The sequence below is a fragment of the Nothobranchius furzeri genome, chromosome 7, assembly GCF_043380555.1.
Source record: "Nothobranchius furzeri strain GRZ-AD chromosome 7, NfurGRZ-RIMD1, whole genome shotgun sequence".
NCBI classification, from domain to species: domain Eukaryota; kingdom Metazoa; phylum Chordata; class Actinopteri; order Cyprinodontiformes; family Nothobranchiidae; genus Nothobranchius; species Nothobranchius furzeri.
In genome coordinates this window covers 36,362,027-36,386,745 of record NC_091747.1, presented here as the reverse complement: position 1 = coordinate 36,386,745, position 24,719 = coordinate 36,362,027, and the positions used below count along the sequence as shown (strand labels likewise).

At 43.5% G+C, this 24,719-nt stretch overlaps 1 protein-coding gene across 1 annotated transcript; it reads right to left on the bottom strand.

Annotated features, from left to right (window-relative positions):
• Positions 1 to 2,136: 2,136 nt before the first annotated feature.
• LOC107396726 (uncharacterized) lies at positions 2,137 to 24,693 on the bottom strand. Its single transcript, XM_054737669.2, has 5 exons — positions 24,562 to 24,693; positions 23,992 to 24,100; positions 23,592 to 23,711; positions 6,686 to 6,764; positions 2,137 to 3,178 (listed from the first exon to the last, which is right to left on the bottom strand). The coding sequence occupies exons 1-5, from the start codon at positions 24,657 to 24,659 to the stop codon at positions 3,087 to 3,089; spliced, it is 498 nt and encodes a 165-aa protein (XP_054593644.2). The 5' UTR covers positions 24,660 to 24,693; the 3' UTR covers positions 2,137 to 3,086.
• Between the last annotated feature and the right edge of the window lie 26 nt (positions 24,694 to 24,719).

Sequence of the window (24,719 nt, the reverse complement as noted above, 5' to 3'; positions counted from 1 at the left end):
TGGTGAACCAGTTCAAGCTGAAAAAGTGGACATTGTGAGATTAATGGAGCTCCACTTGATTGATCTCATCCCACCAAGGATGACCTCAGAATAGCTGAATTTTATTTTTGTGAATGAAGGGATTCGATATTCCTGCCTTAGCTGTCCATTAAACCAAGACTGAGCCTTGAAAAATGTTCCATGTTGTATCAGTTCAGGAATGCCTGAGACAGCGATGGGGTCTAGGATTGATGTGTGTTTAATTTTCCTGGGACAGGCCCCTGAGGCAGTCCAAGACATCAGATTTCTGAAGGTCACCAGCCAGGAGCCTGCTGCACCACAGCATGGTCCCCATGCGTTGTGTTTTCTTTTCTAACATTAGCTTTATATAGTTCAGTCAAAAGTGAACAAGTATAAGTAAAGTGTTCTTTCCTAAAACCATACTGATGTGCACAAATTATATTTTTGTCCAAATATTGAATTAATCTCTCATACAGTCACCTAAAGGATTATTGGGAACACCACACTAATACGGTGTTTGACCCCCTTTCGCCTTCAGAACTGCCCTAATTCTACGTGGCGTTGATTCAACAAGGTGCTGAAAGCGTCCTTTAGAATTGTTGGCCCATATTGGCAGCATCTTGCAGTTGATGGAGATGTGTGGGATGCACATCCAGGGCACGAAGCTCCCGTTCCGCCACATCCCAAAGATGCTCTATCGGGTTGAGATCTGGTGACTGGGGCCATTGAAGTACAGTGAACTCATTGTCATGATCAAGAAACCAATTTGAAATAATTGGAGTTTTATGACATGGTGCATTATTCTGCTGGAAGTAGCCATCAGAGGATGGGTACATGTGGTCATGAAGGGATGAACATGGTCAGACGCAATGCTCAGGTAGCTCGTGGCATTTAAATGATGCCCAATTGGCACTAAGGGGCCTAAGGTGTGCCAAGAAAACATCCCCCACACCATTACACCACCAGCAGCAGCCTGCACAGTACAAGGCATGATGGATCCATGTTCTCATTCTGTTTACGCCAAATTCTAACTCTACCATTTGAATGTCTCAACAGAAATCAAGACTCATCAGACTAGGCAACATTTTTCCAGTCTTCAACTGTCCAATGTTGGTGAGCTGGTGCAGATTGTTGCCTCTTTTCCCTATTTGTAGTGGAGATGAGTGGTACCCGGCGGGGTCTTCTGCTGTTGTAGCCCATCCGCCTCAAGGTTGTGCGTGTTGGGGCTTCACAAATGCTTTGCTGCATTCCTCAGTTGTAACGAGTGGTTATTTCAGTCAAAGTTGCTCTTCTATCAGCTTGAATCAGCTGACCCATTCTCCTCTGACCTCTAGCATTAACAAGGCATTTATGCCCACAGGACTGCCACATACTGGATGTTTTTTCCCTTTTCACATAATTCTTTGTAAACCCTAGAAATGGTTGTGGGTGAAAATCCCAGTAACTGAGCAGATTGTGAAATACTCAGACTGGCCCATCAGGCACCAACAACCACGCCCAAAATCGCTTAAATCACCTTTCTTTCCCATTCTGATATTCAGTTTGGAGTTCAGGAGAGTGTCTTGACCAGGACCACACCCCTAAATGCATGGAGGCAACTGGCATGTGATTGGTTGATTAGATAATTGCATTAAGGAGAAGTTGAACAGGTGTTCTTATTAATCCTTTAGGTGAGTGTATGTAGGTTTTTCAAGAACTTTAGAGAGAGTTGGTCAAACAGAGATTGGTCTATAATTATTGAAGATGGCAGGCTCATCTTCTTTATAGACTGGTGTGATTCTTGCTCTTTTTAATTCTATGGGAACAACTTCATCATCCAAGGAAAGATTGCAAATGAGCTATAGGTGTAATTATATAGGGGTGAATTAATTTTAACATTTTACGGTCAATGTTGTCACATCCTGGAGAACATTCCTTTAACTCAATAATGGTGTCCCTTATATCATCCTCAGTAACAGGCAAAAATGATAAAGCAGTCGAAAACTGGGGCTTCATATAATCTAAAGGTCCAGCATTGCTCGATGGGATCTTAGAAGCTAAAGTTGGACCTACATCGGAAAAAAAACATTATCTTTTTTAACTATTTGTTGTGGGTCAGAGACCAGACAATCATCAGTCTTTAATTCATTAGGTAACTGCTTTTTAGGAGTTTTTTTAAATTAAGAATACAATTAATGGTTCTCCACAAGAATGAAGCATAATTTTGCTGCTTGATTAACCAAATCATAATAGTGGATTTTTGTTAAGCTCATAACATCATTTTATCTGTTTCTATATGTTTTAAATCATGATATATTAAACGAAGTGGGGCAAAAAAGATACGGAAAGGAGAACATGTTTACGGCTGGGAGGAAAAGCATTGCATGTGACCATCTGAAAAGTATTTGCTTGGTGAGTACACATCCAGGGTTTCCCCTGGTTCTTCCATTGAGCGTGGGACATTCGCACACTCTCACACCATGCCCCAAAGCTTCTCACCTGAATAGTCCCCTCACGGACGACAGAGGCACTCTACACAAAACAAATACACTAACCCTTTACTGTTTCAACAAATGTGTCATAATTACTGGTATTGTTATCATTAACATGGTCCTCATGATCGTCTGAACAGATTCGAGTGTCTGGAGCGGTTCACTTTCTCCTGTGTTTTTGCTGTGTAAGCAGTTCTCACAAGTGCTGGAAAAGCAATAGTTTATCAATCAGGCTGTCCATCTTCAGCCTCATTAGTGACGAACACATTCATCTAAATGCGAATGAACGTTTATGTCAGCTCACATTGATCCTTCCTCCCAGGCAAGACCTTTCTGAACCACGTCTCTTGTCAGCGTTTAGATTTTGCAAAACAGCATTTAGGGTTATTTGCTGAATAGTTTGATTAGAAGTTTGGCTAAAATTGTCACTTATAACTTCCTCATCGTTCATGCCTTTAACAACTGTTCAAGACTAAATGTTTAACCCAAAACTGCACATATTCACATCCGAAAAACTAAGAGAAGGTCTGACTTTGAACATGTAATCGAACGTGTTTTAGTTTATGAAGGAAAAGACAAATCCTATTCCATTCTTCTTGTTCCGTTTGTGGAGATTCAGAAGACAGAGCAGTTAGCCGTGGAGCGCTGAGTACACAGGAACTCACTGGTGACCTCTTCATAACCTCTGACCTGAGTTAGGCCACTTCCTGTTTGAGAGATGACAAAAACCATGTAAAGAACATTTATCAATAACAACCAGCACACTAAATTAAAGCAACTGATCTCTCTTGTCCAGTGGCGGCTGGCCAGTAGAGGGCGATAGGGCGCCGCCCTCCCAGTTTCCCCACTGTTTTAAATATTTATTTAAAAAAATAAATAAATAAAATTAACAATAATCACATATTCTAAGTTAATTGTGTGTTTTGTAACAAAAATAAATCATATATATATATATATATATATATATATATATATATATATATATATATATATATATATATATATATATATTGGTCTCTGCCGGTCTCTGCCGATCTCTGCCGGTCTCTGCCGAGCGGTGGAGGCTGTGTGCTGTTTTTCAATCGCCGAACAGGACGAGACAAGTTGTCCAATTATTGACAAGAATATCAAAGGGTAGGAATGGGAATGTATCCAATCAGCGTCGACGTTGTTTCAGAACGTTTCAGAAGCATGATGGGCGATGGAGCTACCGCCAAGGCTTTCGTTGGTGTTCGGTAGAACTCGGAGAGTCTCGACTCCAGCACGTTTTTGGTCGTGACTCGTGACGGTCATGACGCAGACGTAGACATGGACGCCAGTGCGCCTACAACATGGATACCGGATCTCAGCAGCCACTGAATTCAGTTCGGTCTCTTCTCCAGTATCCGTTCGAGAGGAGAACTATGGTGGAAAAACTTAATGTCAAAGAGCTTGGACCAGATCAGCCCGACATAAAGATAAGCCAGCAGGACAAGGAGAGAGGTAAACTGTACACACGACGCTTCTCCCGAAATTGGTACACCAGGAAGCAGTGGCTAGCTGGATGCAATCACGCTAATGCGTTATTTTGCTTTCTCTGTTTGTTTTTCAAAACGGCTGGGATCCACAGAAGGTGGATGTGGAACTTGTGTCTCATTAGGGACTCCATTCATTCTCTGACTGAGGAATGCAGCGCATCAGTGCAGCAGCCAACAAAGAAACGGAGGACGTTTGGACAGGGAGAACAACAGCTGGGTGCAGAGGTAAGCTGTACATTACATTTCTGTAAACAAGACAATCAGAATCAGAAATCCTTGGTTGTCCCACAAACCGGGACATTTGTTTAATAACATGTACATTGTTTAATGTGCAATAACTGTAAAAACTAATTTCAACACACATACCTATTATACATATTTAATCATGTAAATGTGTATTTCAAGTAAATTTGTACATACATCAATCTGATTCCATTTTACTTGTTACACTTCTGCTGCAGCAAACAAATTTCCCAGCTTTTGGGACAATAAAACATTTCTGATTTGTCCCAAAAAGTGGGAAATATGACATTTGTAAGAGGATACTGATGACATTATTTCCTATGAAAGTGTTTCCACTTTCCATAAGTCCTAAAAGTGTACATTTCTGGCATTTTGTCTAAGTAGTGTTTACTACCATTACTGTAACAGTGACCTGCTCATAATTTTTCGTGTTCACTCAAATGTTGAAATTAAACAAAATGTTTTTGTTACTTGCCTCTTGCATTGCCTATTTACCATTTATGGTCATGTTATTTTATGTGCAATTTAATGCAGTATTTTTCAACCTTGGTCCGCAAGGCAGCGTGCCAATAGTCAGACACACCTGGATTAATCAGTTTGTCCAATGATGTAAGACAGGAAATAAAAGAGCTGTGCTTAATTCAGGAAATAGTGAAGTTGTGCACAAAGCTCAGAAAGCACAAGTTTGTTTAAACAAAAAAATAGCACAGCCCCACCAAAAATATTTTTCACCAGCCGCCACTGCTCTTGTCCAAAGAGATCAGAATAACCTGGACCTGTTCAGGTCTGTCTTCACTTTGTGGTTCACTGTTTCACAATAGTGATAAACAGCTTGTAATTTATTATTGTCATGTTCTGTTTGAACATCTTAGGTGTGTTCTTGCTGTGTCGTATTTCGAATTACATGCTGTAGTTCTTTTTAAAACACACAACAGTTTTGTTACCTGTTTTCCCGCTACGTTTCATTTGCCAAACGAAACGTAGCGGGAAAACAGGTAACAAAACTGTTCTGTGTTTTAAAAAGAACTACAGCATGGTGTCATGTTCTGTGTCCTTGTAGTCCCCAGCTCCCTCCTGGTTTCCCTCAAGTTTCCCCCTAGTCACTTTATACTTAGTTATCCCATCCCATTTAGTTTAGTATCCCCATAGATTTAGTGTTCTGGTGTATAGTTTCAGGTTTATTAATTCTCTTATCTTTAGTTCTCTGTATAGTTAGATTATCCAGTCAGTTCCTTCTTTTAATACAATGTGTTCCTTCCCCATTTAGGCCCTGTCCACACGTAGCCGGGGATCTGCCAAAACGTAGATATTTTTCTACGTTTTGGCCTGTCATCCACACGAAAACGGAGTTTTTTCACATGAAAACGGATCTTTTTAAAAACTCCGGCCAAAGTGAAGATCTGCGTTTTCTCCGTTTTGGGTGTCTGCGTGTGGACAGACAAAACCGGAGTTTTAAGGTCCGCAACATCACTTTCCGCGACAAAAAATGCTGACATCACGTTTGCTACCTGTGTTTACACTAGCCGACATCATGGATGCCCTCAGAGCTGTGCTCGCTTTATCATTTGTCCAAGCGCTTTCTGCTTGTTTGTTTTTGCAAGCGGAATTACTGCTCCTTGTGGAAGACCACAGACGAAGGAAGAGGTTAAGAACGGGGGAAGTACTGCCGCCTACAGGTCTGGCATGTCCTTAACAACGTATTTATCCGGGTACGTGTGGACAGAGTTTTGTTTTTAAACAAGGTGGTGTGGATGCAAGTTTTTGGAGGGGCGGATATTCGTTTAAAAAAAAACCCGGCTACGTGTGGACTAGGCCTTATATATTTAGTCTCTCCTGATCCCTTCAGCTTACACACCCCACACACCTGCTACCAGTTTCCCTAATTGCTTCCCTCTGTGTATAAAACCCTGTCTGTGTCTCTCAGTGTTTGTCGGTCCATTGTGTTCCTCAACGTTGTTTTGTCCCCCCACTAGGTCACTGCTCATAAAGTGAGCTTTGCTTTGTAGTTCAGTGTTTTAGTTACTAGGCTTGGCTTCCTGCCCCTTTGGATTTTGGTTCATCATCCTAAATAAAGGACTTTACTTTTTACATTCGTTCCTGCCTCGTGTCATCTGGTGTTCTGAATCTTGGGTCCTATCCTCCTCATCCTCCTCCTCTCAACGTGACAATTATGTTCCTGAATCTCATCGGAATTGGTAAAAAAAGATTTGACTACTGTCAGAATAGACCACAATGCATTGCAACCGGAGCCAACAAACCTCTAATGCTAATGTCCACAGTTTATGATGTGTGAATGTTTACACATATCTATGCTCCAAGCATCCTGGCACACATCAACATCACCTCCATCATAGATTTGGACAGAACACTTACTTTGTGTTTGAAGGTTAAGCTTCATGTCAAATCAGTGAATGCATTCATGGTTTAAATGACTAAAACGGTACCATGTCTTACCTTCCATCAAGTTGTAAAGGTTGCAGTAGTTGGTGCCATGGTCTCTAATCACAAACCAGGACTCAGAGACAGACATAGCCTAGAGAAGAAGCATAAACTAGAGTAATTATATTAGCATTATAAACACTTTGTATTGTACCCAACGCTGGACTGACCATAGGGCATAGCGGGCAACTGCCCGCTGGGCCGACCCTTTCATCTTTTATAGGCCGGTGTGTCTGTTTTTTTTTCTTTCTTCTGGCCTCTAGTTGTTGCGGACACCACCGCGCCACGCAACGCCTCGTAAAAGTTGGTGGATTGGCCAATTGGTCATAATACACTCTGGGCTGGATCAATAGCCAGAGGTCTGATGCACCCGCCAGTTGTTTGAGTCTCAGTAAACAGACAGACGAGCTTAACAAAATGGAGAACAAAAAACGGAAAGGAGGAAAGGAGAAAATTTGACTAAAAAAAAGAAACTGGCCCTTCAGACAGATGCTGGCACATGTGTTAAAATCTCACAGTTGTTTGGTAGTGAAGGTTCGAGTAAAATCAATTTAGGAAGTGATGGAGCCTCAGCCCAGCGACAGGTTGGAGAAGAAAAGAGGGAGGAGGAGGAGAAACCCGAGCCGGCTGCCTGTCCAAGTGGCAGAACCGAATTTCAGGTAAGAAGTTATTTGGGTCAAATATAAACCAAGTTCAGGCGTAGTTTATTGTCATCGTCCTGCTTGCTAACTTTTTAAAGTCAGTTACAATAACTCATCTTACTGTTTATTATACGGAGTTTCTACTGTTGGCCGGGTGCTATGATGTTACTGACAGTTAACTTTTAGGGTTGCCAACCTTCCCGTAAAACAACCGAATTGTCTGTATGAGTTGAAACAGAACGTGATTTGTCCTGTAGTTTAGCTAGCCTGAAACAAAAAAAACAAGAGACAACGCTGTGGTGTCTTTGTTTATGCTGCTCGGCCGGCCGTCTCCTTGATCCCCACCATTTTTTTCTTTTTGTTTTATTGGCAATAAAGGCGGGTGACATCTAAACTCAGGTGCATTTGATCATCAGCGGATCTGTTTATTAGCCGATGTTTGCTGTAAAAGCTGCTGGTCATGGTGTCAGTTTGCATCTGATGAGAGAAACATCGAGAAGAAATAGTAGATGTCCAGACTCAATCATCCGAGCAGCTGAACAGTTAATGGAGAAACTGTTTACATTTTAGATTACATGAATGACTCGAAGAAAAGTTATGAACAATTGTCACCAGGATTCTTTTTTACGTAGCTGATAGAAGGCTGGTGACTGTGCAGGGGAGGCTCTAACAGCTTTGCCTGGGGGCAGGTATAAGGCAGAGGGGGGAGACAGAAATACTTTTATTTCTTATTTTCATTTTAAATGTGTAGAACTTAAATTAGGGATGTCAAATTCATTTTCAGTTTTGGCCACATAAAGATCATGAATGCTCTTAAAGGGCCGGTTATGCAGAAAGTATTGAAAAAACTATTAATAGACTAGTAAAATATCAATAAATATGTCTCTGCATTTTAGCAGTACTACTTAAAAGGAAATCATTGTGAAAATCTTCTCCCAATGATGTGATTTACGACTATTCAAATAAACACTAATTTGATTTGACTTTAAATTGGACATAAATAGAACTTCAAAGTTCTATTTATATTGTCCTCCATGAGATGTTGTTTGTAAAGTTACAGTTAAAATTAACAATAATGTTGGTTATTTAGCCTGTCATATGAGAAATTAAAAGGGAATTAATATTTCAAAGTCATTGTTTATTCATTAAGAAATGTTTCAACTTCAAACTATTTGGTAAAACATTTAACATTTATAAAAACATGTATACTCAGTTTGCAAGTGAAATATTTAGCTAAAAGTGAAATATTTTGGTAAGAAGATACATATTTGGTTTGTAAACAAAATTTTTAATTAGTTAAATATTTTGTTTGGATGCTAAATATATATTTAAGAAGGTAAATATTTAGTTTGCAATCAAAGTATTTAGTTAAAAAGTTAAATATTTAGTTTGGATGATAAATATTTACTTAAAGTTAAATATTTAGTTAAGAAGGTAAGAATTTCATTTGTAAACAAAATATTTCATAATTAATTATTTTTCAGAACTAATTTTCAGAAATGTACAGTAGAATTAAATACAAATAATCATAAGTTAGTGTTTGTGGGGACTTTAATATAGATATTCTAAATGCACACAATCATACACAAATAATTTATTAATTATGTGTTTTGTTAAATATTTCGTCCAACAATTACACACCCTAACAGGATAGCTATAAATACTGCAACTCGAATTAACATATTAACAAATAGTTACAGAAGTAAATACTGTATATGATGTCAGCATTTTCCCCACATTTTCTAGATACTGCACCAGTACGATCTCTAAAAAGACCTCAAATGGTCAATTAAGTTATTTTATCTCACCTTTCTCTGTCTCCTTTCTTTTTTTAATGTACTGTAAAAATATTTCCTAGTTGGTGTGGTGATAAAACAGTTTATGAAAATTTCCATAAATGTCTTTTTTTATATTAATATTCATTATTGATTAATAGTTCTCTGTTTTAATGTCAGGCTTCTACCAAGTGTTAGATATTGTTTGGGGTGTTACCTTAATCAAGTGGTCTTTTTTCTTTTTTACTAAGTACTTTTTAGAATACCAGGACAGGAAGGATGGTGTAGGTTTTAGTTTATTAGATTGATGCATAAATATTACCAACAAGAAAGTGTACATTGGTGTGTGTGTGTCAGAAACAGCGTAAGGCTTAATGTCTTTTCCCAAAAAAACAGGTGATGGGCCGGTCTCCAGTCAAAATGCCCGGGCTGAATTTTTGTCCCAGTCCAGCCCTGTGCAGACGGGATGAATGACCTACGGTAGCTTTCTGTTTTACATCTGGGATGTCTCAGTCTACCTCTGAAGGAGCTGTCCATGGTCTCCACAGTGGAATACAGTGTGTAGGAGGGTTTTTTAAGATGGAGGTCATCTTCACCAGCATCCTCCTTTCACACCCCTCCTCAACAGAATCCAGTGGACAGCGCAGAACCGAGCTAGCTTTGTGAACTAGCTTGTTCAGTCTCTTCCTGTCTCGATCAGAGCTGCCTGCACCCCAACAGACCACAGCCTTATGAACAGCCTCCCCAATTTGTGTTGTTGTTTTCTCTTTGATCCATAATAAAATAATAAAGTACTGAATCAGTGTTAATCGGTCCTTGTCAGATGACGTATCTGGTGCTGTAGCACCTTGCATGATGGGATAGCTAGGTGTATAAACAAAGGAAGCGCTGGTCGCTTTGAGTGTTGTGAGCTTCTAAACCTGCAGAAAATGGTACATTTCTGCTGTGTGAAGGATTGCCATGCTGTCTTCACAAGAAGACAAAAAGTTAAATTGGAGTTGCATTAACTGGATATTTTCCATTTTTGACTGTTTATTTTGACAAAACAATCCCAAAGCTGTTGGTCATTCATACTGGAAGTACCCCGATGCATGCAGGTGTGCAGACATTTTAAACGTTACGCACAGAGAACATCGCGGAAGTAAAAAAAAATCATCAGGAAAAGATTCCCATCAGAATATCTGAGTATTATCTCACACCTGAACACCATGATTAGCTGTTGACATCACAGCTTAAGGTTGCCTACCTATCACGGGAGTCAAACCACCATCTCTGGTCTGGGTATCGGTCATGCTGATCTTGTGTGATCCGTTAGCTATACAAAACCACAGGAGTCATACTTGGCGCTTTCTGGAAGCCACACTGCCCCAATGCCCGCTCAGCTCAGCAACAGGGGAGGCCCCTGCCTTTATCGAATAACGCGGAACTCACATCACATGTAACCTTACGCTGAACAAAATAGAGCCCATGATATTGTGGCAGAAGCATCGTGTTCTAACATAAGCTCAGCTCGCTGTCAGTGTGCTGAGGAGAGCATCTCCGTCTGTGGGTCTCAGCCAGGTCACAGCCCAGCAGCAGAACCAGAATACAGCAGGAAAAATGTTCCTATTTTATTGTTTCATTGTAAGATTAATATTTTGTTGGATATGCTGGTCAGCTTGTTTAGATTAAACGGAGTGTGTGGTGGAGCGGTCTATCAAGTAAAAGCTATCAAGTTTTGTGTGTGTGCATGTTCTCCCCATGCATGTGTGGTATTCCTCCGGGTCCTCCGGCTTCCCCCACAGATCACAACATGCCCTATGGGTAAAAAATTGTACGTCGCTTTGGATAAAAGCATCTGCTACATAAATAAACATAAATATCAATGAAAAAAGAATGGAAATTAAATTGTGAATTATTTATTTATTATTATCTGAGAAATGAAAACGACGGGAGGAAACAATCATGACACATCCAGAAATTAAAACCTGGCGCAGCGCCTGTTAGGGCTGGGCGATACGGCAAAAATAGAATATCACGATTTTTCCAATATTTTATCACGATTTTTATCCATGAATAGCATAACTTCAATTGCGTATTAAAGAAGAGAAACATTGAATAAATGAACATTTATTCATATTAGGGATAATCAGTACAGTGCTAACACACTTATATTTTAAACTCACACCAGAGATGATAAAAGCCCTGAGAGAAACAATTACAAAAATCAGTTTTTCTCGTTTATCAAGTTACTTAACATAAATTAAAATCGTAAACATATTTAAAGTGCAAACATGTCAATTGCAAACGTATTGTGCAAACATTAACTTGTTCAAAATACTACGTAGCTCCCAGTTGCTCATGTAGTGGATAGTTAAGCTCAAATACGGCTCTGATGTGCGGCTGGACCAGAGATCGCTTGTGGTAGCAAAAAACTGCGCATTCTGAATATTTTCTGCAACAAGTCTCTAAATAAAGTAAAATTTTCCAGTGCAGATTGGAGACAACCCATAGAAGCACTGATTTGATCTCATTTCAGAGAAAAATAGAACAGGTTAGATGCACCTAATAAATAAAATTACTAACAAACTCAGGAATCTTTCTTTGCTTCACTGTTCTGGTGCTGAAAATATCACTAATGTGGATCAAAGGAGACACACAGATGAGTGCACCTCTTATTATTTGGAAACTACATTTACTGCAGCTGGCAGAGGCAGAGATTGTTTCTATTGATACACGGAGTTTACAGAATCATTTTAAATTGTAATAGAGGAAGACTGCAGGAGGGAGCGGTAAAATACAGGGGGTCCCCAGCAAAAACAAGAAACTACGAGTCTGATGAAACCCGCTGGTTTTCCATCAGGCAGTCACGGGGCAGCTCCAGCGACCCAGTGACCGAGCTCAGTCCTGTACCGACACCGGGCAGAGGGTGGACGAGGCGGCGTCGTGCTCTGCTTAAGAAGCGGTGTTATTTTCCTGCTTCAGAAGAAGCGTCCAACGTGTTTTTACGCTTTCTCCGAGACATGTCACGTCGCTAAGTTGTTAGCGCCGCGCGCTAAGGAAACCCTGTGTTCCTCTTCGGAACGAAAACCTCGTTGTCGCTCAGCCGCGGCGAGGCCATGTTTGTTCACACACAGGTGTAAACAAGCGGGGCAGTAATATATTACTATGACTCACTCTGATTGGTTAAGGGTCAAACAAAGGCGTGTCCTTCGCCTGAGGTAAGTTCCATTTTCATTCAGAGGCAGAAATTCAACAGCAGAGCTGTGAATCCCAAGTGGTGCTCGCTGCAGAACCACAAAGGCGGAGCTGCACCAGAAGGTGGAGCTGCACCAGAGTCAGCCCCGCCCATTCCATCAGAGTCAGTCCAATTCCTTCCAGTTGTCAGACTTGATAGCATTCTGGAACCAAAGAGAGTGTTATAGCTAAAAAATGCAAGATTGAGGACGGAGGTGAGAAGTTAACTGAACAGTTTTTGTAAAGGTTCCATATAATTAAAAATCTAACTTTTGGAACTTTTAATCATGTTTTACTGTCATTTCCTCATAAGAAACACGCCAAAGCCATTTTTGGCCTCATTCATGCATTTTCCTCCCATCTCAGCTTCAATTTGGTCTTTTCCCCCGAAGCGGGTCTGGTCTTGGTTCTCAAATCTGGATATTCTGTGAATTTTGGGACAAATTATTTCTGAAATGACTTCTACTGAGACACCGCAAACAAACCATACAACCCATCTCCAAAGACACACTGAGTAGCACAATTGCATAAAACGACATATGATTTTCATTCGATGTGGTGGTGTAGTGGTTATGGAGTGAGGTTGTCATGCAGTTTTGTGCAGGTTCGCCTCCCAGTAACGGAAGCATTAGGTAGTTTACAATCCCATTTTTTCATTTCTAGCTACACTTGACAGTGCTATGTTTACAACAATTTACTGGTATACCGTTTAACATATGATGACTAATGTGTTTATTTATTTATTTATTTGGTTTTTTTAGCCAGTGTGAGTCCATTTGTGAGCAGAGTTTCAACTAAAATGCTGTTTAGGAACGACCAAATTCAAAGAACTTTTAGAGACATAAATATATGAACATAATTTGCTGAAAATAAACATTACAGCTAAAATATAAACAAATTAAATGCTTCAGTTGGATAAATCGATTGTTGCCTATCCCACCAAGAATCGAACCAGCATCAGCTAAGGGGATAGCAACATTTAGACCATACAACCTTGCCACTGGACTACCAGAACCACTTTAATATTCTGGCATGCTGTTGTATCACACTTTTGTTAGAGCGGCTGTGGGCAGATATTCGCTAGAAGAAACCTTTTCATTTCGAGATATATTCAGGCTTTGCCATGTAGAAAGTTATATTTATCTTGTTTAATTGGAGCATAGAACATTGCATTAACGACTGTAAACTAGTAACAGCCGTAATTCATGTGGGTCAGGTTAGTTTGCGCTAAAGTTGAAAAACATAAACGGAAGTCAGTGGGCTAGGCTGAATTTGCGTGAATGGGCGGGACTGACTCTGGTGCAGTTCCACCTTATGGTGCAGCTCCGCCTTTGTGGTTCTGCAGCGAGCACCCTCTCGTGAATCGTGATAAAACGGTCTCTCAAAAATGACAGACCGTCAGATGTGTAGATCGTAAAACGGTCTAAAATCGTCATATTGCCCAGCCCTAGCGCCTGTGTTAGTGATGTCATGTTTCTGGACGGCTACTTTTTACTGGAGGTGGTGAAATGATTGGTGGGGACACGTCACCTTCATCCATGCCAAATCTATGCACTTGCTGTCAATAAACTGAGCTAAAATGACAAAATAAAATCTATCAGCATGATTAACACATGCAGGTAATGGTCTTGTCAAAGTAATCACAAAATATGTGTTGTGTAATTGGAGTGGGCAGCCGCTAATGTTGTTTGTTTGGGTTTCTGTTTATGCTGGTTGTCAGAATAAACAGAGAATCTCTCCTAAAACAAACAAAGTCATGGTGATCCTACAGCAAAAACCTGCAAATTGTAGAGGAGATGCACCTTCATTTCTTCAGCTGTGTGAAGTCCAGGCGGCAGGTTCTGAGGACCATCACAGCTTGTGAGCTATAGGGAGTCTAAGTCACTTAGTCATGTTTTAAGAGCAGGCTTAAGACTCACCTTTTTACTATCCATATTAGCTCTTATTATTTTTTATGTTACTTATTTGTTCGCTCCTCCTTGAACCGTCACCTTATCGTGGTGGAGGAGTTTGAGTGCCCTAATGATCCTAGGAGCTATGTTGTCTGGGGCACTTAGTGCCCCTGGTAGGGTCTCCCATGACAAATTGGTCTTAGGTGAAGGGTGAGACAAAGAACGGTTCGAAGGATCTTTCATGGTGGTGAAAACGAAGAGTCGGAGTACCCGGCCCGGAGGGTTACCGGGGTCCCACCCTGGAGCCAGGCCTGGGGTTGGGGCCCGTGAGCGAGCGCCTGGTGGCCGGGCTTTCGCCCATGGGGCCCGGCCGGGCCCAGCCCGAACCGGATACATGGGCTCGTCCAACTGTGGACCCACCACCCGCAGGAGGAACATGAAGGGTCCGGTGCAATGTGAATCGGGTGGCAGACCAAGGCGGGAGCCTTGGCGGTCCTATCGACGGACAAGGAAACTAGTTTTTGGGACATGGAACGTCACCTCGCTGGCGGGGAAGGAGCCGGAGCTTGTGGCAGAGGTTGAGCGGTACCGGCTAGATATAGTCGGACTCACCTCGACACATTGCATTGGCTCTGGAACCCGAGACCTGGAGAGGGGTTGGACACTCTACTTTGCTGGAGTTGCTCCGGGTGAGAGGCGGAGGGCTGGGGTTGGCTTTTTGTTAGCCCCGAGACTCTCTGCCTGTGTGTTGGGGTTTACCCCGGGGGACAAGAGGGTAGCTTCCTTGCGCCTTCGGGTCGGGGAACGGGTCCTGACTGTTGTTTGTGCTTATGGGCCAAATATCAGTTCAGAGTACCCACCCTTTTTGGAGTCCCTGGGACGAGTGCTAGATAGTGCTCCATCAGGGGACTCCATTGTCCTGCTGGGGGACTTCAATGCTCACGTGGGCAATGACAGCTTGACCTGGAGGGGTGTGATTGGGAGGAACGGCCCACCTGATCAGAACTCGAGCGGTGTTTTGTTATTGGACTTCTGTGCAAGCCGCAGTTTGGCCATAACGAACACCATGTTCGAACATAAGGATGCCCACCGGTACACTTGGTACCAGGGCAGCCTAGGTCACAGGTCGATGATAGATTTTGTAGTCGTATCATCTGACCTGCGACCGTATGTTTTGGACACCCGAGTGAAGAGAGGGGCGGAGCTGTCAACTGATCACCACCTGGTGGTGAGTTGGATCAGATGGCAAGGGAACATGCCGCGTAGACCTGGCAGACCCAAACGCATAGTGAGGGTCTGCTGGGAACGCCTGGCAGAAGAACCTGTCAAGACGGTCTTCAACTCCCACCTCCGGCAGAGCTTTGACCACGTCCCGAGAGCAGTGGGGGACATTGAGTCCGAGTGGGCCTTGTTCCACTCTGCGATTGTCGAGGCGGCTGTTGCTAGCTGTGGTCGTAAGGTGGCCGGTGCCAGTCGTGGTGGCAACCCCCGTACCCGCTGGTGGACACCAGAGGTTCGGGGAGCCGTCAGGCTGAAGAAGGAGGCCTACAGGGCGTGGCTGGTCTGTGGGTCTCCGGAGGCAGCAGACAGGTACCGGATAGCCAAGCGGGGTGCAGCAGTGGCAGTTGCCGAGGCAAAATCTCGGGCGTGGGAGGAGTTTGGTGAGGCCATGGAGAAAGACTATCGATCGGCTCCAAAGAGGTTCTGGCAAACTGTCCGGCGCCTCAGGAGAGGAAGGCAGCAACTCGCTCACACTGTTTACAGTGGGGATGGGGAGCTGCTGACGTCAACTGAGGCTATAGTCGGACGGTGGAAGGAATACTTTGAGGAGCTCCTCAATCCCACCAATGCGCATTCCGAGGAGGAACCAGAGCTGGGAGGCCTGGGGATGGACTGTACGATCTCGGGGGCAGAAGTTGCTGAGGTAGTCAAACAACTACACAGCGGCGGAGCCCCGGGGGCGGATGAGGTTCGTCCTGGGTATCTTAAGGCTATGGATGTTGTAGGGCTGTCATGGTTGACACGTCTCTACAACATTGCGTGGTCATCGGGGGCAGTTCCTAGGGAGTGGCAGACCGGGGTGGTGGTCCCCATCTTTAAGAAGGGTGACCTGAGGGTGTGTTCCAACTATAGGGGGATCACACTCCTCAGCCTCCCTGGAAAGGTCTACTCCAAGGTACTGGAGAGGAGGGTCCGATCGATAGTTGAATCTCAGATAGAGGAGGAGCAATGTGGTTTTCGTCCTGGCCGTGGAACTGTGGACCAGCTCTATACCCTTGCAAGGGTGATGGAGGGGGCATGGGAGTTTGCCCAACCAATCCACATGTGCTTTGTGGATTTGGAGAAGGCTTATGACCGTGTCCCCAGGGGCACCCTGTGGGGGACGCTCCAGGAGTATGGGGTGGGTGGCTTTCTGTTAAGGGCCATTCAGTCCCTTTACCAGAGGAGCGTGAGTTTGGTCCGCATAGCCGGTAGTAAGTCGGACCTGTTCCCAGTGAGGGTTGGACTCCGGCAGGGCTGCCCTTTGTCACCGGTTCTGTTCATCACTTTTATGGACAGAATTTCTAGACGCAGCCGTGGTGTGGAGTGTGTCGAGTTTGGTGGCAGGAGAATCTCGTCTCTGCTTTTTGCGGATGATGTGGTCCTCCTAGCTTCATCCAGCTCTGACCTTCAGCTCTTGCTGGGTAGGTTCGCGGCCGAATGTGAAGCGGCTGGGATGAGGATCAGCACCTCCAAATCTGAGACCATGGTTCTCGACCGGAAAAGGGTGGCTTGCCACCTCCGGGTCGGGGGAGAGGTCCTACCTCAAGTGGAGGAGTTTAAGTATCTCGGGGTCTTGTTCACGAGTGAGGGTAGGAGGGATCGGGAGATCGACAGGCGGATTGGTTCGGCGTCTGCAGTGATGCGGACGCTGACCCGATCTGTCGTGGGGAAGAGGGAGCTGAGCCAGAAAGCCAGGCTCTCGATTTACCGGTCGATCTACGTCCCAATCCTCACCTATGGTCATGAGCTTTGGGTAATGACCGAAAGAACGAGATCGCGGATACAAGCGGCCGAAATGAGTTTCCTCCGTAGGGTGGCCGGGCTCAGCCTTAGAGATAGGGTGAGGAGCTCGGACATTCGGGAGGGACTCGGAGTAGAACCGCTGCTCCTCCGGATCGAAAGGAGCCAGTTGAGGTGGTTTGGGCATCTGGTCAGGATGCCTCCTGGACGCCTCCCTGGGGAGGTGTTTCGGGCATGTCCTGCCGGCAGAAGGCCCCCGGGTCGACCCAGGACACGTTGGAGAAGTTACATCTCCAATCTGGTCCGGGAACGCCTTGGGGTCCTGCCGGAGGAGCTGGTGGACAAGGCCGGGGAGAGGACGGCCTGGAGCTCCCTAGTTGGGATGCTGCCCCCGCGACCCGGACCCGGATAAGCGGAGGAAGACGAGACGAGACGAGACTTATTTGTTCGTGCCAGCGTTTTCCTCTGTGGGGCCCTCTGCCTCGAGGGTGGTGATCGACTGTGGTGGCCTGGGCGCACCTTGGGGAGTGCTTAGGCGGTGGTGGGGCTTTTCGCCCTGTCTCCCTGAGAGCCCTGGGCTGGGTGCCTTTGCTGCTGCCATCGATCGACTACTACAGAGGCAGATGGCTCACCTGATGGCATGTCATTTGTTACCTAACCCATCTGAACTTAGTCTAGTGTTATAATTTATTTAACTATTTATTTATTTATTATTTTTTAAGTTTTGTGTGTGTGCATGAGTGTATTTGTTGTGTGTGTGTGTGTGTGTGTGTGTGTGTGTGTGTGTGTGTGTGTGTGTGTGTGTGTGTGTGTGTGTGTGTGTGTGTGTGGATGCGTGTTCCTTAGGAAGTGGGTTGTGGGATTAGGTGGGGGGGGGGGGGGCAACTGTCATAATCATTTTCACATTTTTGGGGAACTGATGGGATTATGGGTTATATGGGGTGATTTTAACCTGTAAAGCACTTTACGCTGTATTTTTTATGCATGGAAAGGGATGTATAAATAAAGTTTGATTGATTGATTGATTGATTGATTGATTGATTGAATTCCGCATCATGGGTCCCCGAAAGAACGAAAAAAGGAATGCAAGTCAACGGGGCTAAAATTGACTAATCCGCTTTGCCTTACGCCAGGGGTGGGCAATTATTTTTTCGAGGGTTTTGTGAGAGGAAAGGCAAAGACATTCCAGAGCTCTCAGATGAGGATTGGATGGCAGATTTTGCATTTGCTGTTGATGTGACTGCACTGATGAATAAATTGCGCACCAAACTGCAAGGCAAGGGCCTTTTTGTTCATGAAATGCACAGCCTCGTGAAGGCCTTCATGAGAAAGCTGCAGTTTCTTTCAAGTCAACTGGAGAGCAACACTCTCACTCACATGCAAACCCTGAACGAAGTCACACCATCAGCTGATCACCTCAGCAGGTACTCATCCATGTTAGGAGCATTACATGGTGAGTTTTCAAGGTGTTTTGAAGATCTCAGAACATGACATGAGAAACAGAAAATATTGTGGAGGGCCAGGCCAAAAGGCTGAAGTCAATTATGCATAATATTAATGGTATTTCTTTATAAAAAGCAGTAAATACCATTGTTTTTTCAAGCTGGTAAGAGTAGACTATATGTTATAAATGAGCAAAAAGGAAAAAGTGAGGTTGGCTTACAAAAATGTGATTTATTCAAATTTCCCAAGGCAATGGTAAACAAAGTGTGCGCATTTGGTTTTTGTTAAACATTTGTGACTTATATTAGTTAACAGTTTCAGTCACATTCACTCCAAAACACATTTTGAGTTTCAAATATTGTTGGAAAGAGGTTCTTAGCATTCTACAGACACACAGTATTGTCTGTAAAATAAAATCACTGAACTGTGATCGTGAGAAAGAGTCAGGGCCGGAGTGGGACACATTTTCAGCCCTGGAGTTTCAGACCCCAGACCGGCCCACTTAACGAATTATTATTAAAATCATGTTAGAACTTTATATGTATAGTCTACAAAAGCACACTACTCGGTAAAGCCTTGTAATTCAGTGCAAGAAAGAGTTGCTTTACAATGTAGGTTTATTTGAACATCAGTGCACATCTCCAACATTGTTCTTTACAGCACATTCTCTAACAATATAACAATCTACCTTCTGTTCAAACAGCTGTTCTGAGATTTTCAAACCTTTAAAATGAAATGGCTTTCACACTTTTTCCAGTTTCCCTAGACTCACCTGCACACAATTAAAATAATCATCTGTAAAGCTTTAGCACATTTAATATGGAAAACATTTTTTGTAACCAATTAAAATATTTTCTATGGCAAAATATGCAGGCTTATTTCATTTTACTTTCATTCTAATAGCGATCTGTTGTGGGCTTTGTGCATTTACTAACAGAAATACATCAGGTCACTACTATTATTTGGACATTAAAATTATTATAATGAAACTGATGTTTGCTTGTTTGCACATGAGTTGGCTCACCTTCTATCCCAACAGGAGCAATACCCTCACTGCTGGCTCCTGGCTCTTCTTCTGACACTACATTGTGTGAAAATGGTCACAATTCAGCATTCATTTTACTTTTTTACATGCTTTCTGATCAATGCTGAATCATCTAGCATTTTAGAACACTTTCATATAGAGCCAGGATAGTTTTCATCATATAAATTTTAATAATATTCAGTTCACTGACTCAGTAAGTAATCCTACCTGTACATGCCCGCTCTGGAATGGTGGGTTTCTGCCTGGTGCTTATTAGGCCTACTGGATCTTGTGTTTGACTCTGAGGGGCTACAAGACAGTTTGGTGGCATCAGTCACATCATACTGTTAATTATATTACATAACGTTATGTCATGATGCCATATAATTCATTATTGATGCTTAATTAACTTGAATGGTGATTTGCAGCCGGTAAAGTTTAACATCTTGACTTGCCTTACCCGGTTTATCTTCATTTGAAGTTAAAGACTGCGAGCTTGTTTGAGAAAAAAGGTGCTCATTTTTGCACATTTAGCTGCATCTGTTTCCAGCACTTTCCTCTTTTTAATTCTTGCCTTCTCCGAGCCACCCTTGCTCTTTCTACTTTCCATCTTTCCGTCAACTGCGTGGTCACGTGGTGCGCACAGGCGCATACAGGGGAAAAAAAACGAGCTGCAGCCTGCAGGTAGAGACAGCCAGAGACAGCACACCGGGAGGAGCGTATGAGATCAGCCCGGCGGCCTCAGTGCCATGACTGAACACCGGCACCAAAAAATAAAAATAAAATGATAAAAAAAAATGAGAGCACCGGCCCATGCGGCCCAAACATCACGCGGCCCACCGGGAATTCTCCAGACCCTCCCGATTAGCCACTCCGGGCCTGGAAAGAGGTTTAAAAAAAAGTGTCCCAGTTCACTGCTAGTTGCCTACATTTGTGGTCCAAACACCTTATTTTGTGTTTTTAAGCGATTTTGTTCTTATTCAGTGAGAGAAATCTAGTCTCTGCTGGGCTTTAACGAGTGCATCAAAGTCAGGTTGAATGTCTGAGGTGGAGATGCGAAGCACAGCTGACAAATGATCATCAGTGAGAGAGGATCTATACCTGGATTTTGTAAACTTCATCATTGAAAATGTTTGTTCACAAATGTAGGTAGAGCCGAAGAGAACCAACATCTTCTGAGCACGTCTCCTCAGGTTTGGAAAGTTCTCCTCCTTAAGAGAAGAGTAGAAATCCAGCAGAGATTCTGACTTAAAGTGCTCTGCCAGTACTGCATCAGACTGCAGGTCAATGAGTTCCAGCTGCACGTCACTGGGTGCATTATCCACACTGCAGGTAAAGGGAGAGGAAATCATGTGCATTTCATCCTCGATTGTTCTGAGATCTTCAAAACGCCTTGAAGACTCACCAAGTAATGCTCCTAACATGGATGAGTACCTGCGGAGGTGATCAGCTGATGGTGTGACTTCGTTCAGGGTTTGCATGCGAGTGAGAGTGTTGCTCTCCAGTTGACTTGAAAGAAACTGCAGCTTTCTCATGAAGGTCTTCACGAGGCTGTGCATTTCGTGAACAAGAAGGCCCTTGCCTTGCAGTTTGGTGTGCAGTTCATTCATCAGTGCAGTCACATCAACAGCAAATGCAAAATCTGCCATCCAATCCTCATCTGAGAGCTCTGGAATGTCTTTGCCTTTCCTCTCACAAAACTCTCGAATCTCTGCTTTCAAGTCCCAAACCCTCTTCAGCACTTTCCCCAGGCTGAGCCATCTGACAGCTGTGTGGAGTCCTCCACAAGAGCCACAAACTGTCTGTGATTCATTGCCCGCGCCCTGATGAAGTTTATTATTTTAGTAACAACATCAGTAACATGGTTGATTTTTGGCACTGACTTGCACAACAGATGTTGGTGTATAATACAAAGCAAAAACACCTATTTTTGATCTACATTGATTTCTGTCACTTTATCTTGCATGTGCTTCCAAAGTTCGACATTTTTCCCTGTAAGATTTGGACAACCGTCTGCTGTGACACCTGACAGTCTCTCCCATTTCAATCCCAGAGTGTCCGTGCACGCATTTACCTCTGTAAAAAGATCACTCCCTGTCGTTGTCCCTTTCATCGACCGCATTGCTGCCAGCTCCTCTGTGAGCTTGAAGTCCGTTATCCCCGGACAAATACGAGCAGCTGGGTTGTGTCCCGGACATCACAGCTCTCGTCTAAGGCCAATGAGAAAAAGTCAAAACTTGCCACTTCACGTTGCAGCTGAAGCTCCAGGTTCCCCGCAATCTCCTCGATCCTCCTGGTCACGGTTCGCCTGGACAGCGGGATTTGCTCAAATGCGCCTTTTTTTCAGGACATATTAGTGCGGCAGAGTCCACCATGCACTCTTTGACAAACTCTCCCTCCGAAAACGGCTTGCTGTTTTTAGCCATTTTGTGGGATATCACAAAGCTGGTCCTGGTTGCTGCATCCCTGGATGTGTGAAGCTTAGTAAAACAGCCTTGCTGCATTTGCAACTTTGCTAGCAAAGCTTCGGATGTCCGTGCCCTCTCAGCACCAGACAAGTTCTTATATTTTTCCGAGTGTTTCTTGTCGTACTGCCAACTCAAATTGTAGTCCTTAAACACGGCAAGCTCCTTCCCGCAAACCGACTTTACCTGCGACTTCAGTAAAAAAAATACTTAGCAGTCCAATTTTTGTTGAAAATCCTGCATTCGGCTAGCCTGGCAAGCCAGACTAATTAAATGTATTATTTAGTCTGGCAACGCTCCATTGACGGCTCTCGGTTGTGGGGCGGGTTCTACCGTTGTCTTTCAAATGAACTCCGCATTCCACTGGACAATGAATGTGACATACTCTTGTTTCACTCTGTTGCATCATCCCACCCACCAGGCATGTAGAGTGCCCTGATTGGCCCACAAAGCGGATAAAGCTGTGTGATTTGTTCACTAAGCAGATAGAGCACTATGATTGGCCCACCATTATGGACCAATCACAGCTCTTTATGTGTTTGAAACCCCTCTAGAGAGCTGTGATTGGCTAGCCAGAGTCCTGGTAGGAGCTGCGGAGGTTCCAATGGAGCGTGCCTAGACCAAAGTTTGCAAAGCAAGAATTTGGTCTCGTTCACTAGGCTAGCATTCGGCATCTTTCTTTTTTCTTTTCTTTTCTTTTTTGCATGAGCGGACATTTCTGGGGGCTACAATCACCATGTCAACCGCGGGCAATTGTTGCTATACGTATTGCGTCATTGTGCACGTAAAAAACAACTTCAAAATAAAAGCAATGCAGCCTTAGTCCATGCATGAGGTAAAATGAGAAAATACATTTATTTTGTAATTTCCAGTTAACCTTACGGGGGGCGGTCAAAGTCAACCAATGTGGCCCGCGGGCCGTAAAATGCCCAGGTTTGCTCTAGTTGGATCCTAGCAGACGTCCCAGCTCATTACTACTCTCAACAACATGACAGCCATGTGAACCCGCTTCATCCATCCATGCAAAATATGAATTTGATACAGTTTGATTGTGTCTTTATATGCTACATTTGAATAGCAATGTTAGAGCTACAAGGCAAAACAGAACTTTTTATTTTATTTTAGACTTTATCTCAATGCATTGGAATCTCACATTTTCCCAAACTAAGAGTCTGTCCCAAATTAGGTGAGTAGGGATCTGGTCCCCATAGCTATCATGTCCATGTAAACTTTGAACGACCCTGGATCATCCATGTGACCTCTGAATATTTAGTTTATTTGGTTGTACTTTTGAAGGTGTGATGATCAGGTCAGCCTGGGAATCGCTAGAGAAGTTTTCTACACACAATGTTCGGTTTTTCAACCCAACATTTGCTTTGCAAGCTTTTGCTGCTGTCTATGAAAAATATTTAGCTTTTTCATTTTCTAAGAACCATTTCACGACCGATGACTTCAAACTTACCGAAACGTGGCAGCAGGAGAAGAAGTTACGGGACACCAATCGGAGAGTGATGACATCCTCGTATCCCTGAACAGGACTCTTGTGTTTGGCAGCTATGAAGTGGACTGAGGCCGACTGCAGCTGAGCACACACAAAATGACTGGTTCAGGTTTTATCATACAAACTATTTATGACACAAACATATTCTCTGGTTTCACTTCAGTCAGCATCACCAGATGTCTATCTTTAAAATCATTTTTTAGTTTCTTATAGTTAACCCTGGCAGAGACAGTGATGGTTAAGGTGTTAAGTTTCCCTCCAAAATCAGGAAGCAGCTTTTAGTGATTTGTGCTGAAAACATACGTGCTTAGAAATACACACACACACACCTACATAAACACAGGCATAGAAATACACACACCTTGTACAGACACCTCTGTCCCCCTGTTGTGCAGCTAGACAGGGTCCTCCATTGATTAATTTGGGACACCAGGGCCTCTGAAACCAGCTGACAGGGAATCCCAAAGTACCTCCAGGAACCAGAACAGCTCAGCATCACAAATATCACCACCTAGTGGACATCCTGTGGAACTACTGTTTTGAGGCTGACTCAGAGGTAAAGGTTGACTTGAGCCAATCAAGGGTAACTCACACTAGCACTCAGTAAAGAATTACTAAGTTCTCAGAGAACGCTAAACACTGGCTGGATTAACGTTTCCATCTGAAACCTCTAAAGCTGATATTAGTTGTTAGTGAAGCTGAGACAACAACACCAGCATTCAACTAGCTCTTAGCAGGCGTCTGGATTAGTACCTGTAAGACTAAGAGCTGTTCAGTTGTTTAACACATTCACGTATCGTCTTCAAGTTTAAGTGTCACGTTGCCATGTCAATGCTGAGAGAGAACAGACCCCTAAATATTCAAAGAGATTAACTTCAAGATGCAGGTTAGTCTGTACTGCTGACGAATGAACAGATTAAATCAGTCATACCATTCCACTTTACACTGTGCATGGAGCGGTCCAGCACAGCAGAACTCATGTGATCCGACTGCCAGGAGACCCAGGAAAACCCAATGGAGAACATGCATTCTGCTCCAAAGTGCACAACACGACAAGTGTGGAGTTCAGCCTGCTAATATGTCCAGAGA